General features: G+C 39.5%; 1 protein-coding gene across 4 annotated transcripts in view; it reads left to right on the top strand.

The window, feature by feature from the left end:
- PHKB (phosphorylase kinase regulatory subunit beta) overlaps positions 1-18,902 on the top strand; it is a 226,731-nt gene that overhangs the window by 2,872 nt on the left and 204,957 nt on the right. The window contains exons 3-4 of one of the 4 annotated variants that reach the window (XM_074968662.1): positions 88-148; positions 15,879-15,896. The exons of 1 other annotated variant lie outside the window; for it this stretch is intronic. In XM_074968662.1, coding sequence (XP_074824763.1) covers positions 88-148; positions 15,879-15,896 — 79 coding nt within the window. Of the gene's footprint in view, positions 1-35; positions 149-15,878; positions 15,897-18,902 lie in introns of all 4 variants that reach the window. 2 more of the 4 variants (XM_074968659.1, XM_074968661.1) reach the window with 2 other exon arrangements.

Below are 18,902 nucleotides of genomic sequence, written 5' to 3'. Positions count from 1 at the left end.
TTTAATGCTGATTGCTTCTAACCCTCACTGGACAGTTTTGAAAATTGCTGTAGTTTAGCCTGAGACGTTTGTGATTAGCTGCATCAGTTTGAAATGGCCAACTCGGACGATGACAAAGCGAGCTCTGCACATACTTTCTCAAGGTTTGGTAAGTGTGTGGTCTTTCCTTTTTTATGTTTTTGTGTCTTCCACTTTGAAAAGTGTGATTGCTTGTTGCTGCTTTCTTGCAATGTTAACATAAAAATGCCATATGTATTTTGTATTTAATTTGTACTGGCAGTTCTTTTATTTATAATTTTTTAAGAAAAATTTATGTCCAAGGATTGAGCTTCTTGTGGGGAAAGCCTTCCAAATTTCAAATCTCTTATTTTCAGAAGGACAAAAAAATCCTTAATTATGTTGGGTTTTTTGTGTGTATTTTTGTTGTGTATTATTTATCAGTTCTTTTACGGTGACAGTCTTGGTTATGAACTTTCCTTTGTAATGACAGTTAAGTTAAAGGTGCTGTTAGAGCATTGTTTAGCTTCTTTTTTTTTTTAGTGTTAAACCACAAATAGCTTCTGTTTTTAAGCATGTCTCATGTAGCTGGCTACGGTCTTAAGGCTTGTCTACACTTGAAAATAAATTTGGATTAAGATACAGTGTGAATTGAAAGCACAGTATCTGTTCATATACCACTCCACATGAGTATATAAGAGTGCCTTTTTCCAGTTTAGCTTAATCTACTATATATTGTACTAGTAGCACAAATTTTCAGTGGTGACTCTTAGTCGGATTGCATCTGAAAGGCTTTCAGCTGTCCACTGCAAGGATCCCAACAGAGGAGCCCCTTAAGCTTCTGCTGTACTTTTCTTTCTCCATCCCTTCTGTGTTAAAGGAGCTACATGGGTTCTTGCCTCTGCTGAGAATCTGGGTTTGTCTTCACTACCAGGGAGATCGATGCAGATGTCGATTTAGCGGGTCTAATGAAGACCCGCTAAATCGACAGCAGAGTGCTCTCAGGTCGACTCAGGTACTCCAGCTCCCTGAGAAGAGTAAGGCAAGTCAAATGGAGAGCATCTCCCTTTGACACAGCGCAGTGAAGACACCACGGTAAATCAACCTTAGCTACGTCGACTCCAGCTACGTTATTCACTATATAGCTGAAGTAGCGTAACTTAGGTCGACTTACCCTGGTAGCAAAGACAAGCCCAGAGTTTTTCTACTTTCTTAATTTGTGTAACTACTCAACATTTCCTACTGGTAACTAAACAGATTTGTACCAGTTAAAAGCTGATGTTGTCCTGAAGTCTCAGGTTGAGCAATGGCAGCACAAAATACTGACATTTGAGTATCCAAGATAGTTTCCTGTTTGGTTTGTAGCAATTTCAAGACTTGTTTGGCAAATGCCTATGTTTATGTTAATGGGTTTTGAGAATAAACTCCTGAGTTTATACTTTATTGTTTCGCGCTTCTACTGTGTTACATATCGTTAGTTACAGCAAGTTCTGAAATCCAGTGGTAAAGTCTGAGTACAGTGAATTACATAAACTGTTTCTTTTATTTCAGAAGATGAAGAGACTTAATAAGATGTATCAGAAGAAATATGTTTGGAGTTGGTTTCTCTGTCTTGTAAAGGAAAGTAATAGAGGTTCTAAAAGGGTTTTACACCAGTGAAACAAGGGGTCATTGGCAGAAGTTAGCTTAATTTCTTGAAATAGTACAATTTGAACAATATTGTATATTGTAAGCCTTGCAAACTCCAAAAACCTTAATCGCTTCGAAGGACAATTTTGTTTCTCTTATTTTAACTTAGATAATGCTTAGTTTTAAATGGCATACTTTAAGGAATAGACTGGTAAAATACATTGTATGTTTTCCTCCTTACCATGGAATTACAAAGACATTACATGCATATGCACATACAAAATTCTTTATTACAAAAGGCTATTTAAAAGTTTGGTCCCTTTAAAACAAAATTAGTAGATTTTTTTTTTAATTGGTTCCTCTAACTCAACTGTGAAAAGAATTTAAATAACTCAGTTTTTTTTCCTGGTAAAAGATAATTATGAGTTCTCCTGAGTTAGTAATTGCAGTTTATGTTCTCCCAGGTTAGTAGTTGAAGTTTGTTTGCAGTTTTGCATGGTAATTTACTGCTTCTCATTACTGAAATATTTATTTTGGGAATGGTGAAAAGCTAACACAAATAGCTTTACAAACAAGAATTCTTTGTAGTACTGTCCCAGTATTACCTTTATAGATGAAACATGTATTTAAAATTACTGCGAAAAGTGGGCTGCTTCTCCTAAAACTTTGCTCTCAAGCTTCAGCTATCAGGGCAAGTAAGGCATTCTATCTATTTTAGGGCTTTATGCTGCCTCCCGTCATTGTAGTATCCGAGTGCCTTCCACCTAAACTCAGTAGCAGCCCTGAAGTCTGTAGCAGACTTCATTGGGTCCCTGGCATTTCTGCGTTTTTGGGGACAAAACTCTGCTTATAGTCAGCTTTTGATTTTTTGGGAGGAGGGACTTGATTGGGCTTTAGAAATAGAAGAGGGTATTTGTATCGTGTCACTTAAGGTGGAAAGGTGTCACTTGACTGGGATGTGGGTGGTCATGCCTAATGGTTGAAGGAGGAGTCAGGCAGCCAAGAATTGGAGCTGCTGGTCATAAGTGGTACTCCTGGGGGAATTCTGTGCCACTGCGTATGCAGAATTCATGTCTGTTGCAGATTTATTTGCTTCCTTGTGGAAAAATGACTTTCTGACAGGGAAGCAAAGAGAAGCCACGAGAGGTCACATGTCCCTCCCTAGCACCGCAGGCGCTTTGTTTTGAGCGCCTGGAACAGCTGGCGGAGAAGCAAATCACTGTGGGGCTGGGGATGCTCTGGCCAGGTCAGATCGTACCGGACTCCCCCATACCCATATCCTACCACCAAGCCTCAACCGCCCGCACCCAAACTCCCACTCCACTGAGCCTCACCCCCTGCATCCGGAGCAACCCTGCACCCAGACCTCCGCCACCCGGACCCTCCCCTGCATTCAGACTGCCCCCACCAATCTCCCCCCAACCCTCCCCACTGAGCTCCTCTCCCTTCCCTCCTGCATCTGGACCTCCCCTGAGCTCCTTCACCCAAACCAACCCCCTCTGAGCCCTGCACCTGGACCTCCCCTGCACCCAGACCACCCCCTGCCAAGCCACACACCCCTGCATCTGGATCCCCACCCTTGCACCTAGGCCCCACCGACTGAGCCCCCTGCACTTGAACCCCCACCCGAACAAGCCCCATCCCTATACACCTGGACCACCCTGATGAGACCCACCCCTGGACCCTCACTCTACTGAGCCCCAACTAGCTGCCCCCAGACTTCCCTGATGAGTTCCCCACACACAAACTCCCCCTCCTGAGTCCCATCCCCCCCCATACCCAATCTCCTCTCACTGAGCCCTAACCACCTTCACCCGGACCCACCTGCAGATCCCATTGCCCTGGGATCCCACCCCCCCCAACGATCCCCTGTGCATCCAAATCCCCCCACTGAGCCATCCACACCCAGATTGCCCTCTCACCCCACATCTGGATCCTCCCACACTAAACCCCTCCACATTTGGATCCTGCTGGGCTGAGCCTGCCTGCCCACACCTGGTGCAGAGAGGCAGGGTACTGGGGTGTTTCCTGGGCATGCTCAGCCCTTGCATTGTGTCAGGATTGGGTGCAGCTTCACCGCCGAGTCCGTACCTTGGGGGCTGCAGGGTGCACGTTGATCTCCCACCTCCATGCAGTCAGTGGTCTGTGCTCCTCACTGCTATGCTGGAGCCTCCACATTTATTTATTGACACACATTTTCAGAATTTTAAAATATTGTGTGCAGAATTTTTAATTTTTTGGTGCAGAATTCTCTCAGGAGTAAACTGGAGTCAGAAGCCAGATGCCAGAGCCAAGGGTCAGAGCCAAAGTCAAGTCAGGAACTGGAGCTGTGGGTCAGAGTTGCATGACCTGGGCTGAGGAAAGGCTGGGAAAAAGCAGGCACGGGAGTTATTGCAGGCATGGGCAAATGCTTTGAGCAGCCAGCTCCCGATGGCTAGTCATAAGGGCAGGTCTGCTGATCCCCTCAGTCATTTGGACAATTTGGCGTCTTAGTTGGGCCCAGCTGCGCTCCTTAGACTGCCTGGGTTTTAGGCTAGCAGGTAAGCAGGCTAGCTGCAGGTCCTTACTCCTGACAAAAGTCTGTCTTGAAGAGGAAGATTTTCAGCAGAATAACTTTGGAAGAGTTGCCAGATGGTTGGAAGCATTCTTGATGTACACTAACGCAGGAGCCAAGGTTATTGTTAAAAGCAATAATCCATCTAACCTTAAAGTGGAAAGAAAAACTGATAGTGATATGACTGATTCCAACTGAAGTAGTTTGGTCCCTGTATTAGATAATAGATGTAGTGGAAACCACAAGGACAAGATTTAAAAGACCTATCAAAATGTCTTGCCTTAAGCCTTCTGTAAGAGGATATGGTGAACAAGATAGCTGTTATCTTTTACAGGGTACGATGCTGGTCAACCATGACTATTTTAGATTCTTTGAAAGTGCATCTGGATCTTACCAGCAAAACATGTCAAGGAGCTGCCAATGCCTCTGCTATTCAAAGAATATGAATAATTGCCGTGTTTGGAGTTCAGTAAAGTTCACAGCATTTAGCCAGTAATCTAAATCCAGAGTGATGATCTTTGATCAGTTAGGTGATTCAGACTAAAACAGAGGGTGCTTAAATTAGTAAACCTCCCATGTACTTTCATATAAAATGTTTCATTTGAATGATTGGTTCGAATTATATGTCTGAGTTGAAAGGGTTATAATTTTTATCTTCCCAGTCCTAATTATTGCAATATGCTTTTGTTCTTTTCATTTATTAATAATACCTATATAGCATGTATAATACAGATACGTATGCTCATTGAATTTTTGGGGGGGATGAGTATGGAGTTAACATAATAAGTACCCATTCATCACTTAAAAATGGATTAAAGTCCTCTTTAATCTCATAGTTTTTGATTCAAAGAACATTAATTGAGGATAAGAGTTTGACTTTTGGATGGAGGTGTGGGGATAGAAGGTTACACTGTCATGGGACAAATTAGAAAAGGGGTGGCACAGATAATAGCAGATTAAATTAGGAAAACATGAGAGAGGGCTAGTTAATGGGTAGGAATGATCTTATAGTAGAGAACTAAATTACAGGAATGAGGGTAGAGAATGAGTGTTGGAACAGAGCTGTGACTAAATGAGTGCAGGTTGTAGAGAAATTATTGGAAGGAATCAGATTTTTTTAAATCAACAACAAAAACACTTGGAGCCGAAAAGAGATGAGGCCTTACCAGATGCCCCCTATTTCAACACCAAGTTGAATCCATTAGACTGCTATTGACATTATAAAGTCAGGGCAGGTGGATAGAGGATGTGTACAGGTCTAGGAGAGGCTGGAAGGGGAGGGAAAAGTAAAAATGAGAGAACCTACAAAAATAATGGACTCAACAAAACGTATGAAAACATTGCCTCGGTCTATTTACTTCCAAGTTTGCATCCATTCTCCTATGCCCCATCTGTTTTTGTCTACTGAGGTTATTATGTTTACACCTTGTTACATGTACATAGTCCCTAATGAGTATATGGGTAATATATACTGATAAGGTTTATAAAGTGCTTTGACCATAAAAAGGCCTATGTATGTGCTAAATAGTATTAACTGTGACTATAAATTACAATACATGTTTGGTCTCAAATTATTACATTTTTCTTGCACCCCACAACTATTTTTGACATGACATTGTCTTATTTCTCAGTGGCAGCTTGATTCCCAGACTTAATTTGGCCTTGCCTTTCTGATCTCCTTGTAATGTAGGTTCCATTTCTGCCAGTTCACCCATGTGGACAAACTCTTGCATCCACATGGATCTAGTTGCAGGAACAGGGCCATGAGATTAAAGAAGGAATCTAATAAATGGAAGGTTGGAAATTAGTATTCTGTGAAATTTTATTTTTCCCACTGAATATTTTAATTTAAATCTATAAAAAGAAGCATTTTTCCATTCAGTCTAAAGCCTTGATCTCTTTCCTCTTAGATTATTAAATTAGTAAAGAAAAATTGTAGTTAAATAAAATGAAGAAAATAATCTGTCACGGATAAGAACCACATATATGAATTAGCATAATTCATTAATTGAATTCTGGACTTAGTCTTACAGGGCATGTCACAAATCTACATAATGTGCATGAGTGCTAGATTTTACATTTGAAAATTTAGTTTGCTAAAGTAAGCATAAAACATTTGTAACCATATTAGGTATGCATCTAATTTTTTCCTGCCAATTGACCTTGTAATGTTCACTCAGTCAATTGCCTGTTTCAGATGCTGGTAACAGAATACTGAAAGTGTTTTGCTAAAAACACCTGCTGTTGTCAAACCTTACTCTCCCTTGGGAAGAACAGAAGCTGCAGGCAAATCTTCAAACATTTAACTTTACTTTTGAGAACTTCGAAGTTGAAATTTGGCCCTGTATAAGAACATAGTTTATGTATTACCCACTGAGTGGCATGTTTGTAAATGCATTGATCTACATACTTATGTATTTCTCATCACCATAGTGGCTGAATGTCCCACGATCATTAATGGCTTTTTATCATCACATCACAACATTAGTTTGATTTAACTAGGTATTCTCCATTTTATGTACAGAGAACTGAGGCACAGTGAAGATTAAGTGACTTGCCCAAGATCACACAAGAAATCTGTGGCTGAGCCAGAAATTAAAGTCCCAGTCCCATTCACTAGCCACTACTCCATCCTTCCTACAGTATGAGGAGTAAATTAGGACACAGAACTTCTTATTTTTTATTATTTATTATGAATCTTCAAGCATTGCCAGACATTTTCATAATGGGAAAGCTCAGGGTTGAGGTTAGACAGTGACAATAACTTGTTGGAGATGTGGTTACCATTTCTAAAATATGAAAAAAGATTAAAAAAAAAATGACCTAGAAAATAGACATTGTTACTGTAAACCATGAAGTCGTTAGCCTTTGTTCTAATAACATATGGAATTAGAATTATTGAATGCTTAAACTTTTCTTGTATCATCTCTTGTTCATAAAATTGTCATAGTTCTTGCCATTATGTTTTTCCTTTTATCTGCAGAGTTTTATAAATAAAGTGTATTGTGTTGTTTTTAAATCTTCATCAACAATATATTTCCTAAACTTATTGGTTGAGTTCCTAAGAAGTGTCTTCCTGTTCTAGATTTCAAAAATCTTTTTGGGTATAATACTAAGAAGAAAGAAATGAAGGCGATGTAATAATAATACTAAGCACATACATAGCACTCAACATTTATTTCTTACAATATCTCAGTAAGGGAAATAAATATCCACATTTTACAGTTCAGGAAAGTGAGGCTGAGATGCTAAAGGACTTGTCAGAGACCATGGACAAAGTCTGTATCAGAGATGTGACTAGAGCTCAGTCCTCTCTTCAAACAATAACCCATACCTATCATGTCTCAGTATTTTCTCAGTTTGTGTATATTATTTTTTATAACTTCGACTGTCTGAAGCAATTCTTTCTATAAACATGTATGTGTCTAAGCCAAAATGTTTTAATGCGAAAACTAATTTAAAAAATCACATGTGAAGCTTTACTTTAAGTTTCACTTTATATAGAGAAATCTTTGAGGAGGACAGATGCAAAATGAGGGTAGGTAGGCGGTTGCAGACCAGCCAAGCTGATCGGGGCAGACTGTGTGAGTTAAAGAAAAAGTTGTCACAGGGAAAGGATCTTTTTGGACCAAGGACAAGACTCCCATTTAAGAGCAGGAACTTCAGTGTATAAGGTAACCAAGAAACAGGCAAAAAGAAATCTGTGCTAGTCACACCCATGTGAAGAGACGACCCATACCTGCTGATAGTGGGGGGGGACAGAGTGAGGGCAGCGGTTTCAGCAGACGTTACTGAGCATGCTCAGTACAAGCCAAGCAGCAACTCTGGGGAGGCACGTGACTCCATGTGCCCCCTCTCACCGCACCTCCTCTTCCCATTTCTGGCTAATGGGAAATATTTGTTCAGAATGTGTATTCTCAATACATTTTATGAATTGTTTATGTTCATTACCCCTGGCTGTAAGGAGTGCTCTTGTAAACTAAGACCATCAGCCCATCAGAGAGGCACAGCTGGTGAGTTTATGATGACTGTGTTCTTTAAGTCCCAAACTGTCTAGTTTGGGGAAGGGGGAAAGACATTTGCTAGAAATACTGCCAGGGACATAAATTATGATCTTAGACAAGTTGACAGTGCCTCTTCAAATATGCCCATTAATTAGTTTACAAGGAGCTGATATTCTCAAAGGAGAAACATGAGGGAAGGAAGGGAGTGGATCTCTAAAAGTAATTGGCATTTACATAGTGCTTTTTATTTATAGATATTAGAACTATATTGGAAAAAAGTAAAGCACAGACAAGTTAAGGATCTTGTCCAAGGATTTGTAGCAAGTCAGTAGCAAAGCCAGAACTAGAATCCAGATTTCTGATTGTTTTCTCCAGTGTTCCTGTCCAGTGGATCACAACTTCTAGTACACTTTTAGAGAAAAACTACATGAACTGTGAACATATAAAAGCCATACATTGACTACCAAATATATTATATTTTGCTCCATAACATTGTGCTGAAAGCCCACTGAGTTTTTAATTGGACAAGTGTTTCATCAAATAGGCTGTTTGGCTTGAAACTGAGACTTTTATTTTCACACTACTTTGTTTCCAGTCTGACAGTAGACATCTGTTCAAATGTCGTTTGGGTGGATAATTTGAGAGTAAAAAGGGGGTGATTTTTCTAACTCAGATAGTACAGTGACATATTTTGCACACCTCTCAAACTTCACTACAACTTGGTCAATGAATTAAACACAGATTTCAAAGGAATAGTTAACCATAGTTTCCATAGAAACCAATGAGTGTTATGCATTCATTCTGGTTTCATACACTCTGTTCATTTTGCTTTGAATTATCTGCTCTTGTGTGGTAATGTTCTTGGAAATACAGGCAGCAATGCATATCCTTGTGCCTGGGAATAGTTAATTCTTAAAATAATGCAATTTGTTTAAAAAAAAAAATCTTGCTTACCCCTCTAAAGGGTTTGGGCAACCAGTGATGGTAGTTCTTGAAAAAATATTAAAAATACCCTGCTCATAGCTTTTAAATATTTGATATACAGACTATACAAAATATAAATGTGAATTGAACGTAGGGAGAAAGGTGTCTTATTTTTCCCTGCTTTAATCTTACTACTTTTAAAATGTGTTATCTCTAAAACATAATGCATGTATAATAGTGCAAAGTTGCTTTATAGATCATAACTTTGGTCCTATTGCAGAGCCAAGTAATTCTCATGTACAGTCATAAATTGATGCGTTTTGCAGCTGAATTCATGAGGATAGGTTGTCTGATTGTAAAAACAGGCTTTTTTCATAGTTTTCCTCCGATATGTCATGATTAAAAATGACAAGTAGCACAAGGAGTTAATGTTTCACCTGTGTAGACCTGGGTTCATGGAACGACAGAACAAGGAATAATGGTCTCAAGTTGCAGTGGGGGAGGTTTAGGTTGGATATTAGGAACAACTTTTTCACTCGGAGGGTGGTGAAGCACTGGAATGGGTTACCTAGGGAGATGGTGGAATCTCCTTCCTTAGAGGTTTTTAAGGTCAGGCTTGACAAAGCCCTGGCTGGGATGATTTAGTTGGGGATTGGTCCTGCTTTGAGCAGGGGGTTGGACTAGATGACCTCCTGAGGTCCCTTCCAACCCTGATATTCTATGATTCTATTAATCATAGAAGTTAGATATGTAAAGGAGCTATTAGATCATTCACTCGAATTCTGTACAAGATCAACTAGTTTTCTACTTTGTCATCAACACTAGGTTCAAATGGGTCTTCGTCACAGTTGAGAGCACTTAATTTGTTTCATCCTAATCTCTACTAGTGCTAGCATGTATGAATCCAAAATACGGCTTTACAGAGTTGGCATTCTTTATTCAGGAGTGATTTAAGACTGAAATGTTTTGTCAGTTGTATGGCAGGACTGAGGTGCATTGACAATATTTAGTGGAGTAGTTTGTGCAACATCTGTCTGTATCAAACACTCTCTCGTGCCATGTAGTTAGTTCCATACTTCACTTTGCAGTAAAATTAATAAAAAGTTTTGAAAATAGCTGCACAAGATTAGGTATATGTGTGTTCCACGTGTTTGTTTTGTTTGTTTTTTAAAAAGGGCAACAAAAAGCTTTTTTTAAACACCTTGCCCAATTGCATGATCTTCTGCATAGTTACTGTATTGAATCCAAACTTTATTGTAGTTTACCACATGGTGGCATGGAATTCTTAGTAGACTACTCCTACAAGAACAAACTGTACCCTAGCTAGAAACTCTTTGGTAATACATTCTGACAGGTACTGCTCTGTAATCTTAAAAAACTGAGGAAGAGGATGGTGGGCCAGGAGATGATTATGGAAAGGATATGATATGGCCTAACCATCATTACTTAATTTTGGGACCTTAAACAGTACAGTGTAAAGCATTGGTGGGCAACCTGCAGCCCGCGGGCCGCACATGGCCTGTCAGGGTAATCTGCTGGTGGGCCGCCAGACAGTTTTACATTGACCTTCCGCAGGCATGGCCACCCGCAGCTCCCACTGGCCGCAGTTGTGGTTTCTCTCAGTATCAAAAATTGTTTATAAGGCACAATAAACATGTTGACATTCTCTGACATTGCTGCATGTGTGGATTTCACCTGCATGTTAATCTTATTTTTTAAAATGTTTGTACTTTATCGAAGTATCATAGCTGACAGCCATATTTTCTCATCTCTGAATGCTACTGTATTTCCATGTTAATAAGTGACCATTGTTAGGGAAATCCATTTCACCAGCACTGTGCTGCTTTATACCTCTAGCCAATTTCTGTGGGAAACTGTCACTATTTTTAGTGATCTTCAGACTTCAGGAATAATGGATTTCAGATGCTGCAACTTTTAAGTAAAGATGAACCATTATTTGAAAGGGCAGGGGGTCATTTACTCAAAATATGGTTATAGTTAATCTATGTACAGTATATATTGTAATATCAAAAATAATTGAGGATTTCATGGAAGTTGGGGTAAAGATCTTGAGAGTGTCTTCTCATGAGATATTTCCAAAATCAAAATGATAACATGCTATGCTTTTATGCCCTGTCTGTTTTAAGCCACTTGAAATCCTGCTAGTTACTAACTTGCAGAAGTCCATTTCTGATGTAAGTTAATAATTTAGTGTATAGATATTACTACCCAGCTTTTTGGAGGAAAACTTAGATTAATGCATCCATGTACTAGATCCAGATTTTGTGTTGGATCCTAATGTACATTGTTGTTCAGTATCCTTTTACATTAAAGTTCAGTCTTCAAGGGGTAGTGAACATAACATAAGAAAATAGATATTGAATGCATATGCAATTACAAAGGGTGAACTACAAAACATGCAAACCAAATGTTTGCACTTTTTGATATACAAAGAGATCTTGCAAGCCTTTTCACACTTGTTCATTTTGTTTTACTAAATGTCTTCACTCTCTTTGTTGTGAAACCTTGGTGAAATCTTCAGAGGACTTGTTGATGATGCAAAGCTGTAGTTTGATAGATGTCTCTTCCCCATAAATCAGTTTGGAGGGGACTATTAGATTGTCTAATAGTAAACATTCCCTCCCTTCCCTACACTCGCTCTCCTCCCCAGTTTAGGGGATGGAGAGATGTGAGATCTCTCCTTTAATCTTCTAGTAAAGAAGGAAGTGAGTTCCTGATGTTTGATATTTCAGACATAAAATATGTGCAGGAAGAAGGGTGGTGTTTGAGGCTGCGTTTTACGTTAAAAAGGGGCAAAACACAAAAGGCAAAAACATTTTTTGATCTTGCTTCACACTACGCTTTGATTTTTAAAACTCTGCTGACACACTAGAGAACCCTACAGTCACCACAGCCTGTGTGACTTGCCTCATGAGCAGAGGAACCAAGCTCAGGAATAAGAGCAAGCTTCAGCAATTGGGTCCTGCAGAGATTTTCTATCTGCAGTGCTGTAGGCAGGCTCGGTGAGAAAAGATGTGGGAAATCATTAAACAACAACAACAGACCAAATGGGGGCTTGACTGTCCTGCAACGTCCAGTAGGCTCTCCACTTTTTGCTGCTACAGCTGCTGCTTCTAGTATTATCTCAGCTGCTATACCAGCCTGGAGACAGAGAGTGATACCCTGTTATGCAGTATTTACCTATTTTGAATTTAAGTGCCTGATTGCAAATGCCAAATTTGTATACTCGTGAGGTTTTTTTCTGCTACACCGCACCTGCCCCAAAGTTCACCAGCCACCCGACCGCTGGTTATTGTCAACCCTAAGTGTTCATAAATCATGAGTCAGGGCCCCCCCAAATCACGTGATGGGCTTAAAAATGATTTTTCGTCTTTAAGTTTGTAGGCTCTTTTTATTTACTTTCTAGTTTTTTAATGTTTATGGTTCACATTTTCAAGCATTTGTCCACAACCATGAGGGATGGAAACTTCCTTTTTCTTTTTTAAATGAAAGTGGAGGTTATTACATGATAGCATGTCTCCAGAAGCTGGAGCATTTAAAAAAAATCAAAATATTATGAAATCCATGATAAACACTTATGACCCTGTAAATGGTTGATACAGTACTTACTAACTGTAAATAAAATACTGGTTCCTTTATAGTAGTTTCCTGAGATATTTGCTGTCCTCTTATCACCATTGTATCACTTAGTTCTTTGGGGGCTATATCCTGCACCTGTGTAAGGCCCAGATCTTGAAAACCTTTATGTATGTGCTTAACTTTGCTGCTGTGAGCAATCTTATTGATTTCAATGTTAAATATGTGCATAAGACTTTGTAGGGTCAGGGCTTAAATTGATAGCAAAATGTCCATTAACTTCAGTGGGTGCATGATTGAGCCTTTAATTAACAGCAATTTGAAAGTAGTGGAATGGTCTTTTAATTTTTCTTTCCGTATTTTACTGTAATTTTGTATTCTATTTTGTTTACCAACTATTGTAGAAGTAAATCAAGCTTTCTGTCTATAATGTAAAATTTTAGTCTTAACTGACTTTTTTGCCACTCATATGTAATCAATACACTTGCTAATGTTTACTGCTATTTGTTTGTTTGTTTGTTTGCCATTTTTGAAGCACTTGTGGCATGTATAGGAAGAATGAGTTATTTTGCTTTGGATTCCATTTATACAAACATAGTGGTGGAGGTTCCTAATTTTTCTAGCTTTTCCAATTTTTAATGGTCAGATTATGGCCTGTCTTGCCTGCCCATGCAGGAGAGTAAGGTGTGGTGTAATGCATCTCCTTATTCCCCTGTGCTGGGTACCTCCTTTTGGGGGTTGGAGGTGAGAGATGAGAAGGAAGTGGCCTCACCCCAAGAGCTGTACTCATTCCTGCACAGGTAGAAAGGGTATATTTGTGTAGAGGAAGACAAGTGGCTCTGCCCTAGAATGTGTAGGGCAGAACCAACCCACCAGGTGATGTTCCTTGCACCTGTTGTACAGCTGACACAGAGTGTGTCTCCCTTCACTTTTCCTCCTGCAGTAGCAGAGTCACAGTCTGCCTCCTGGACTCACCCACAACCTTCTCCCCACACAGGTTAAGAAATATCTGAAGTCCCAAGGATACGTGGGAGGGATGCAGAAAGTGCAGTTAGTGTTATGAGCTTTTAGAACCCACTGCTAGTTCTAAAAGCAGCAAAACCCACAATACAGAAAATGAGTGGATAAACATTTTTATGGGTTGGTTCACATGCAGAAAAACAAAACACAGTTCAAGTAACAATATAGTCATTTGCCACTGCCCAGTGATTAAACGGTCCTTCCTTCTTCCCTCACCCCCGAACCATGACCTGCTTCAGCCTTATGATTAGCGCTCTATAATAGCTGCTCAGTGCATGAGTTAGCACTGCTGACAGCATGGTTAAAAAAAGAATGGATGCACACACACTCTCCAAAGCAAATGTTGATAAGGGAGATTGAGTGCTTCCCGTAACAGAGATTTGTAAACAAGTGTGAACAGTTGAGACAAAAGCATTGCCCAGTGACCACTTTATAAATTAGCCACCACCCTTTACAGCACAAACCCAACCCTAAGGTGATAAGCCAGTGGAGATGCCCTGTTATAATTATCTAATGTGTGAATTGCCACAGGAATGAACAGCTAATGACCTTTGGCTACAGGGAAACAAAACCATCACAAAGTTATGTAACCTCACAAGTATGTGTTCTGTCATGTGCTTTTCCAGCAGCTTGCACAGGGTGTGACTGCATTCATCTGCAAAGTCAGATGTCATCCTGTGCATCCTTGCTGTTCGAAGATGTGGGGAACCAGGCCCAGTGTACACATGGGTGGGATCTGGCTGCATGTACAGAGTTTGTAAACCAGAGTTGTCCTCAGTCCACTCAGTGAGCAGCCCGTGCCGATTATATGAATGATGTTGGCCATATTGGCATCCAGATGGGTGCATAGGCAATGCCAAAGAGATTTCAGTCTGTCAAACATGCACTCAATGACCATTCCACAGCTACTTAGTTTGTAATTGAATTCCTTCTTTCCAGCATCATAGATGTCAGGGTACAGTTTAGTGTGCCAAATCAGGAGTAGGTATGTGGGGTCCCCCAAAATAACAGCTGGCGCAAATACACTGTAGAAAACCATATGGTTTCTGAGGAATCAGGTCCCTTTTTCTGTCCCGATTTCAGCACCCTGCTGTGTCAGGAACTTTTCCTGTGTTTCCCATATTCATGAATCTGCCTCTCTGTTCCACTAAGCCTTGCAGAAGGAGTGAATGGTAACTTTTTCCGTTCAGGTACTCACTAGCTCCATTTGATGGGCAAAGTATTGGGATGTGGGTGCCTTCAGTGGCCACTGTACGGGTTGGAAATCCCATGCTCTGAAATCCAGCTATTATTTCTGGAATTTTTCTAACGGAAACCACCCATTAGTAGGTTAGTGTTAATTGCCTTGGAAACCTGTACAACCACAACCTTGGCAGAGGGCTTTCCAACTCCAAAGTGAATTACAATGGACCAATAGCTGTCTGAGTTGCAAGCTTCGCCAGGGCAATATAGCCACCTGCTTCCTCACCACTATGGCTTCCCTGAATCGAGTGTTCTGGCACTAGAGGTTTGATGCAAGCTCCTCGCACAGCTCTGTGAGGATCTGTTTCCTCATTCAGAAGTTCTGAAGCCGCTGCTGGTCATCCCAGTTTCCAAAAGGATCAGATCCCACCACAACATGCCAATTCTTGTGCACCAGAAGTAACGGTCCACTGGTTGGCACACTGTGACAATGCCAACAATTCATCATATCTATACCCGATGAGCTGAATGAATTGTCATTCATCCTCAAGGTCAGTTGTCTTTGGTGTGTCAGAAAGTTCTGCCCAAATTCCATCCAGCCTCTCACTGATTTTGTTAGTCCTACAAATATAATTATTTCTCCCACATGATTACTTTTTAAGAGTAAAACTATGTTATGCTTTAATCACTTTTATGGACTTTTTATCACTTGTCTCTAACTTTTAATTCTCATGGTTTTCTATTGTGTATTATCAAGAAGTTGAGTAGTTTTAAATTATTTCTATTGCTAAAATGTCAGACACTTAAATTTAACACTATTCGTTGCCTGTAGGACTCTGACACTTTTATGTTTTTCTGTTCCACTCAGTCCTTTTTCTGCGTAAACTTTTTATATGTTCCATTCTTAAAATAAAAATGAAATATATTACTTTGTGGATGGTAACTTTGTTTTGTTTCTTTGCTGGCCACAGAGGATCACAGATTGTCCGGTGAGTATAACTGTTAGAACACAATCTGATCTTTTGGAGTTTGAAAATCCCTGCAATATATATATATGTTGTGTTAGGTAAAGCTTCTTCAGTGGGTTTTAAAATAGATTCTGTACTAGTAAAATTATCTGACAAATGATTTATAAAAGGATATTGCTTTGGTGAGCATGTGAAAAGTTACATAAACAGCTAAGTTACATTGCACATTCATTCATATATATAGCGAGAGAGAGAGAGTCCTTTTTCAAAACTGAAGACTGAATATATATATTACCTGAAAGAAACCATTGTATTAATCATCTTACTTCAAACTTTAAAAAAATAGAAATGACTTAAGTGTGTATATATATATACACACACACACCATTTTATATTTAGTAGTAGTATTATGTAAGTAATATCATTGAGTGATATTGTTTTATTTCCACATTGTAATAAAACCATTCTGTTTCAATTCGCAGCTCTTCCCTTAATTGTGTTTTAGTTGACGGACTTGCAAGAGCCACGCACAGCTATGCTTGTAAATTCATTAAATTAATACACGTTAACTCCATATTATTTTTAACCTTTGCTAGACAAGCTAAATACCATTCCAGTTTTCTAGCCTTTATTTAATGTCAAGTGATCTTTCAGGGACCATTTTGTGTGTTTACAGGAATAGGAGACAGCTGAGAGAGGGGAAGACAGATGAAAGCTCGAGGGGTTGGGGAGAGGAGAGGGAGAAAAGATGGAGAAAACCAAGACTTGATTCTACTCTGATTTGAAGTTACTGGAATTTTGCCATTTCAGTGGAAGACAAATTTGGCCTGTAATGATAGCGCACATGCGTAAACTCATGGTTTCTATGACATTGAAATACAAGTAGATTTTTATTTATAAATTAAAATTTCTATCTATGAAATAGTAAGGTTACCAGCTTTGAAATGCAAAAACCTGCCCCTGCCCCAACAACGCAAGCCCACTGCTACCCTAACCACAAGGCAACTCCACAAACTCCCCCTTGAGCAGCCACTTGTATCTAGAGAGAGAACAAATATAGTTAAGATTGATAACAAATGGGTCTTTGTTTTATCAGCACATTTTTCCAGTCAGTCTTTGTAGTCTGTATTGTGTAGCCAGTTGTCATTGAATGTGCAATTTCTGATGTGATCCTTTTTTATTTAGGGGTGTAGTAGGATCACTTGCACCATTGCCCTGATTTTCCATTATTTAATATTCCTCTCACTCTCACATGACTCAGACCCTCTCTCACGCACGCACACACACAATGCACTTGCATGTTAGTGGGCAGATAGCTTCTGAATTTTCAAGAGTGTTGATCTGTTATTTCTTAAACCGCAGAAATGGGAACACTGCAACATCTTTAGCTGAACACAGAAACTTTTAACATTGGATATCCCAGTATATTGTGGTGATAATGCAGATATTTAGACCCACATTAAAAAAAAAAAAAGACAGATTAAAGTATTTTTGTGGCAACTGGCAAATCCATTTAAAAAAAACAAAACAAAACAGGCTGGTCAAATATCAGAGAGGTGGTAATCCTATGTAATAGCCACAATGTTTGAACAGTTCGTTATTTTCTCTGTGAATAACAACATTTTTGGTAATAGAGAAAAAATTGATGTGTATATATATCTGTTAGTTGGGTGGGTATAATCAACAGTGTTCAGCCATTAAACTTCCATTCTTTCTTTGTGATGTCTAGCGTGGAGTAAGAAAAGATGATGCAAATGAAGATGTTCAAGTCTATCAATAGGGAGCTGTTTTGTTTCAGACTATTCTGACCACAGGTTTTGTCCGGGAATCCATCTTGGTTCGCTCTGCACTGCTGCGTGTCCCGATCATAGCCCTTTTCGCACAAGCCTCGAGAAATTTGCCCATATGTGTCCCAATTCCTATAGGTCACTCACAGCTGCGACTGAACAGAGTCCTCTCCCCATATACTGATCAGATCCAGCAACTCAGTGGTGGTCCAAGCTGGAGCGCGTTTGGTGCGATAGCCAGCCATGCTCACCTGGGAAGCTCCTCTGGGAAGCCAGCAAGCAGGAAATGAGATTTAAAATTCCCAGGGCTTGTAAGTGGGAGGGGTGGGTTGGCTGCAGGGCAGCGTGGGAATTGTGGGATACTTTCTGGAGGCCAATAAAATTGCAAAAAAATCCTGGTGTCTACACTGCATGTTTGTCGACAATAAAGGGAGGGGAAAAGACAAAAGTCTCTTGCAGGGGTGGAAGTTTTTTGTTGCCAAAACTCGGCTTTTTTTCCGAAAAAAGGCCAAAGCCAGTTTTTGGCAACAAAACTTGCCAATGTAGACAAACCCTAAGACATGTAGCAATGGAAAAATGAGTTCAGTTATTGTGAATGATTCATTTTTATATCACATTTTCTATTATATTTGTTTAAAATGTTACAGAATTGTTTTCAGTTATATCCTAGCAGCAGGTGCCACATGATTAATTTGGCAGTCTTTATTGCTAGTCTTCTTTCTCTATTAATATGCAAGACTGCACGTCATGCATGTTCACTTTGCAAACTACCATTAGGGTTGTTTTTAATTAGAAATAATGAACATAGTATTCATAGTAAATGAACTGCAGCATTTGCTCGTATATAAAGTACTGATCAGTTTTCATCAGTATGTAAATGATAGAATACATTTTTAGTGTATTCCTTCTTCCCTACCTCCTTTTCTCCTTACCACAATCGAAGTGTTTAAGTAAAAGGAAACGTGTCATTTGTTCTCTTGAGCTCAACTGCTGCAATAGGGAATATAAATCTATGGGGAAAGAACTTAAATTCTTTTGATATGTTTGAGGATATTCTGTAACTCATGGTCAAAAAGCTGGTGGCCTAAACACCAGCTGTCTTTGTTAGTCTATTGAACTAAAGGAGATTGTAATTTTAACTCTGTGTATATTGCAACAAGATATATAATGTAAAGGAAAATAAAGTAGCTAATACTGAGCAACTTGTATGTACAAGTGAATCCTAAGAAACTTTAACTTG

Source organism: Natator depressus, chromosome 12 (assembly GCF_965152275.1).
Source record: "Natator depressus isolate rNatDep1 chromosome 12, rNatDep2.hap1, whole genome shotgun sequence".
In the NCBI taxonomy this organism is placed as follows: domain Eukaryota; kingdom Metazoa; phylum Chordata; order Testudines; family Cheloniidae; genus Natator; species Natator depressus.
Note: the sequence above shows the minus strand (reverse complement) of the source record. Positions and strands in the feature narration are given on the sequence as shown.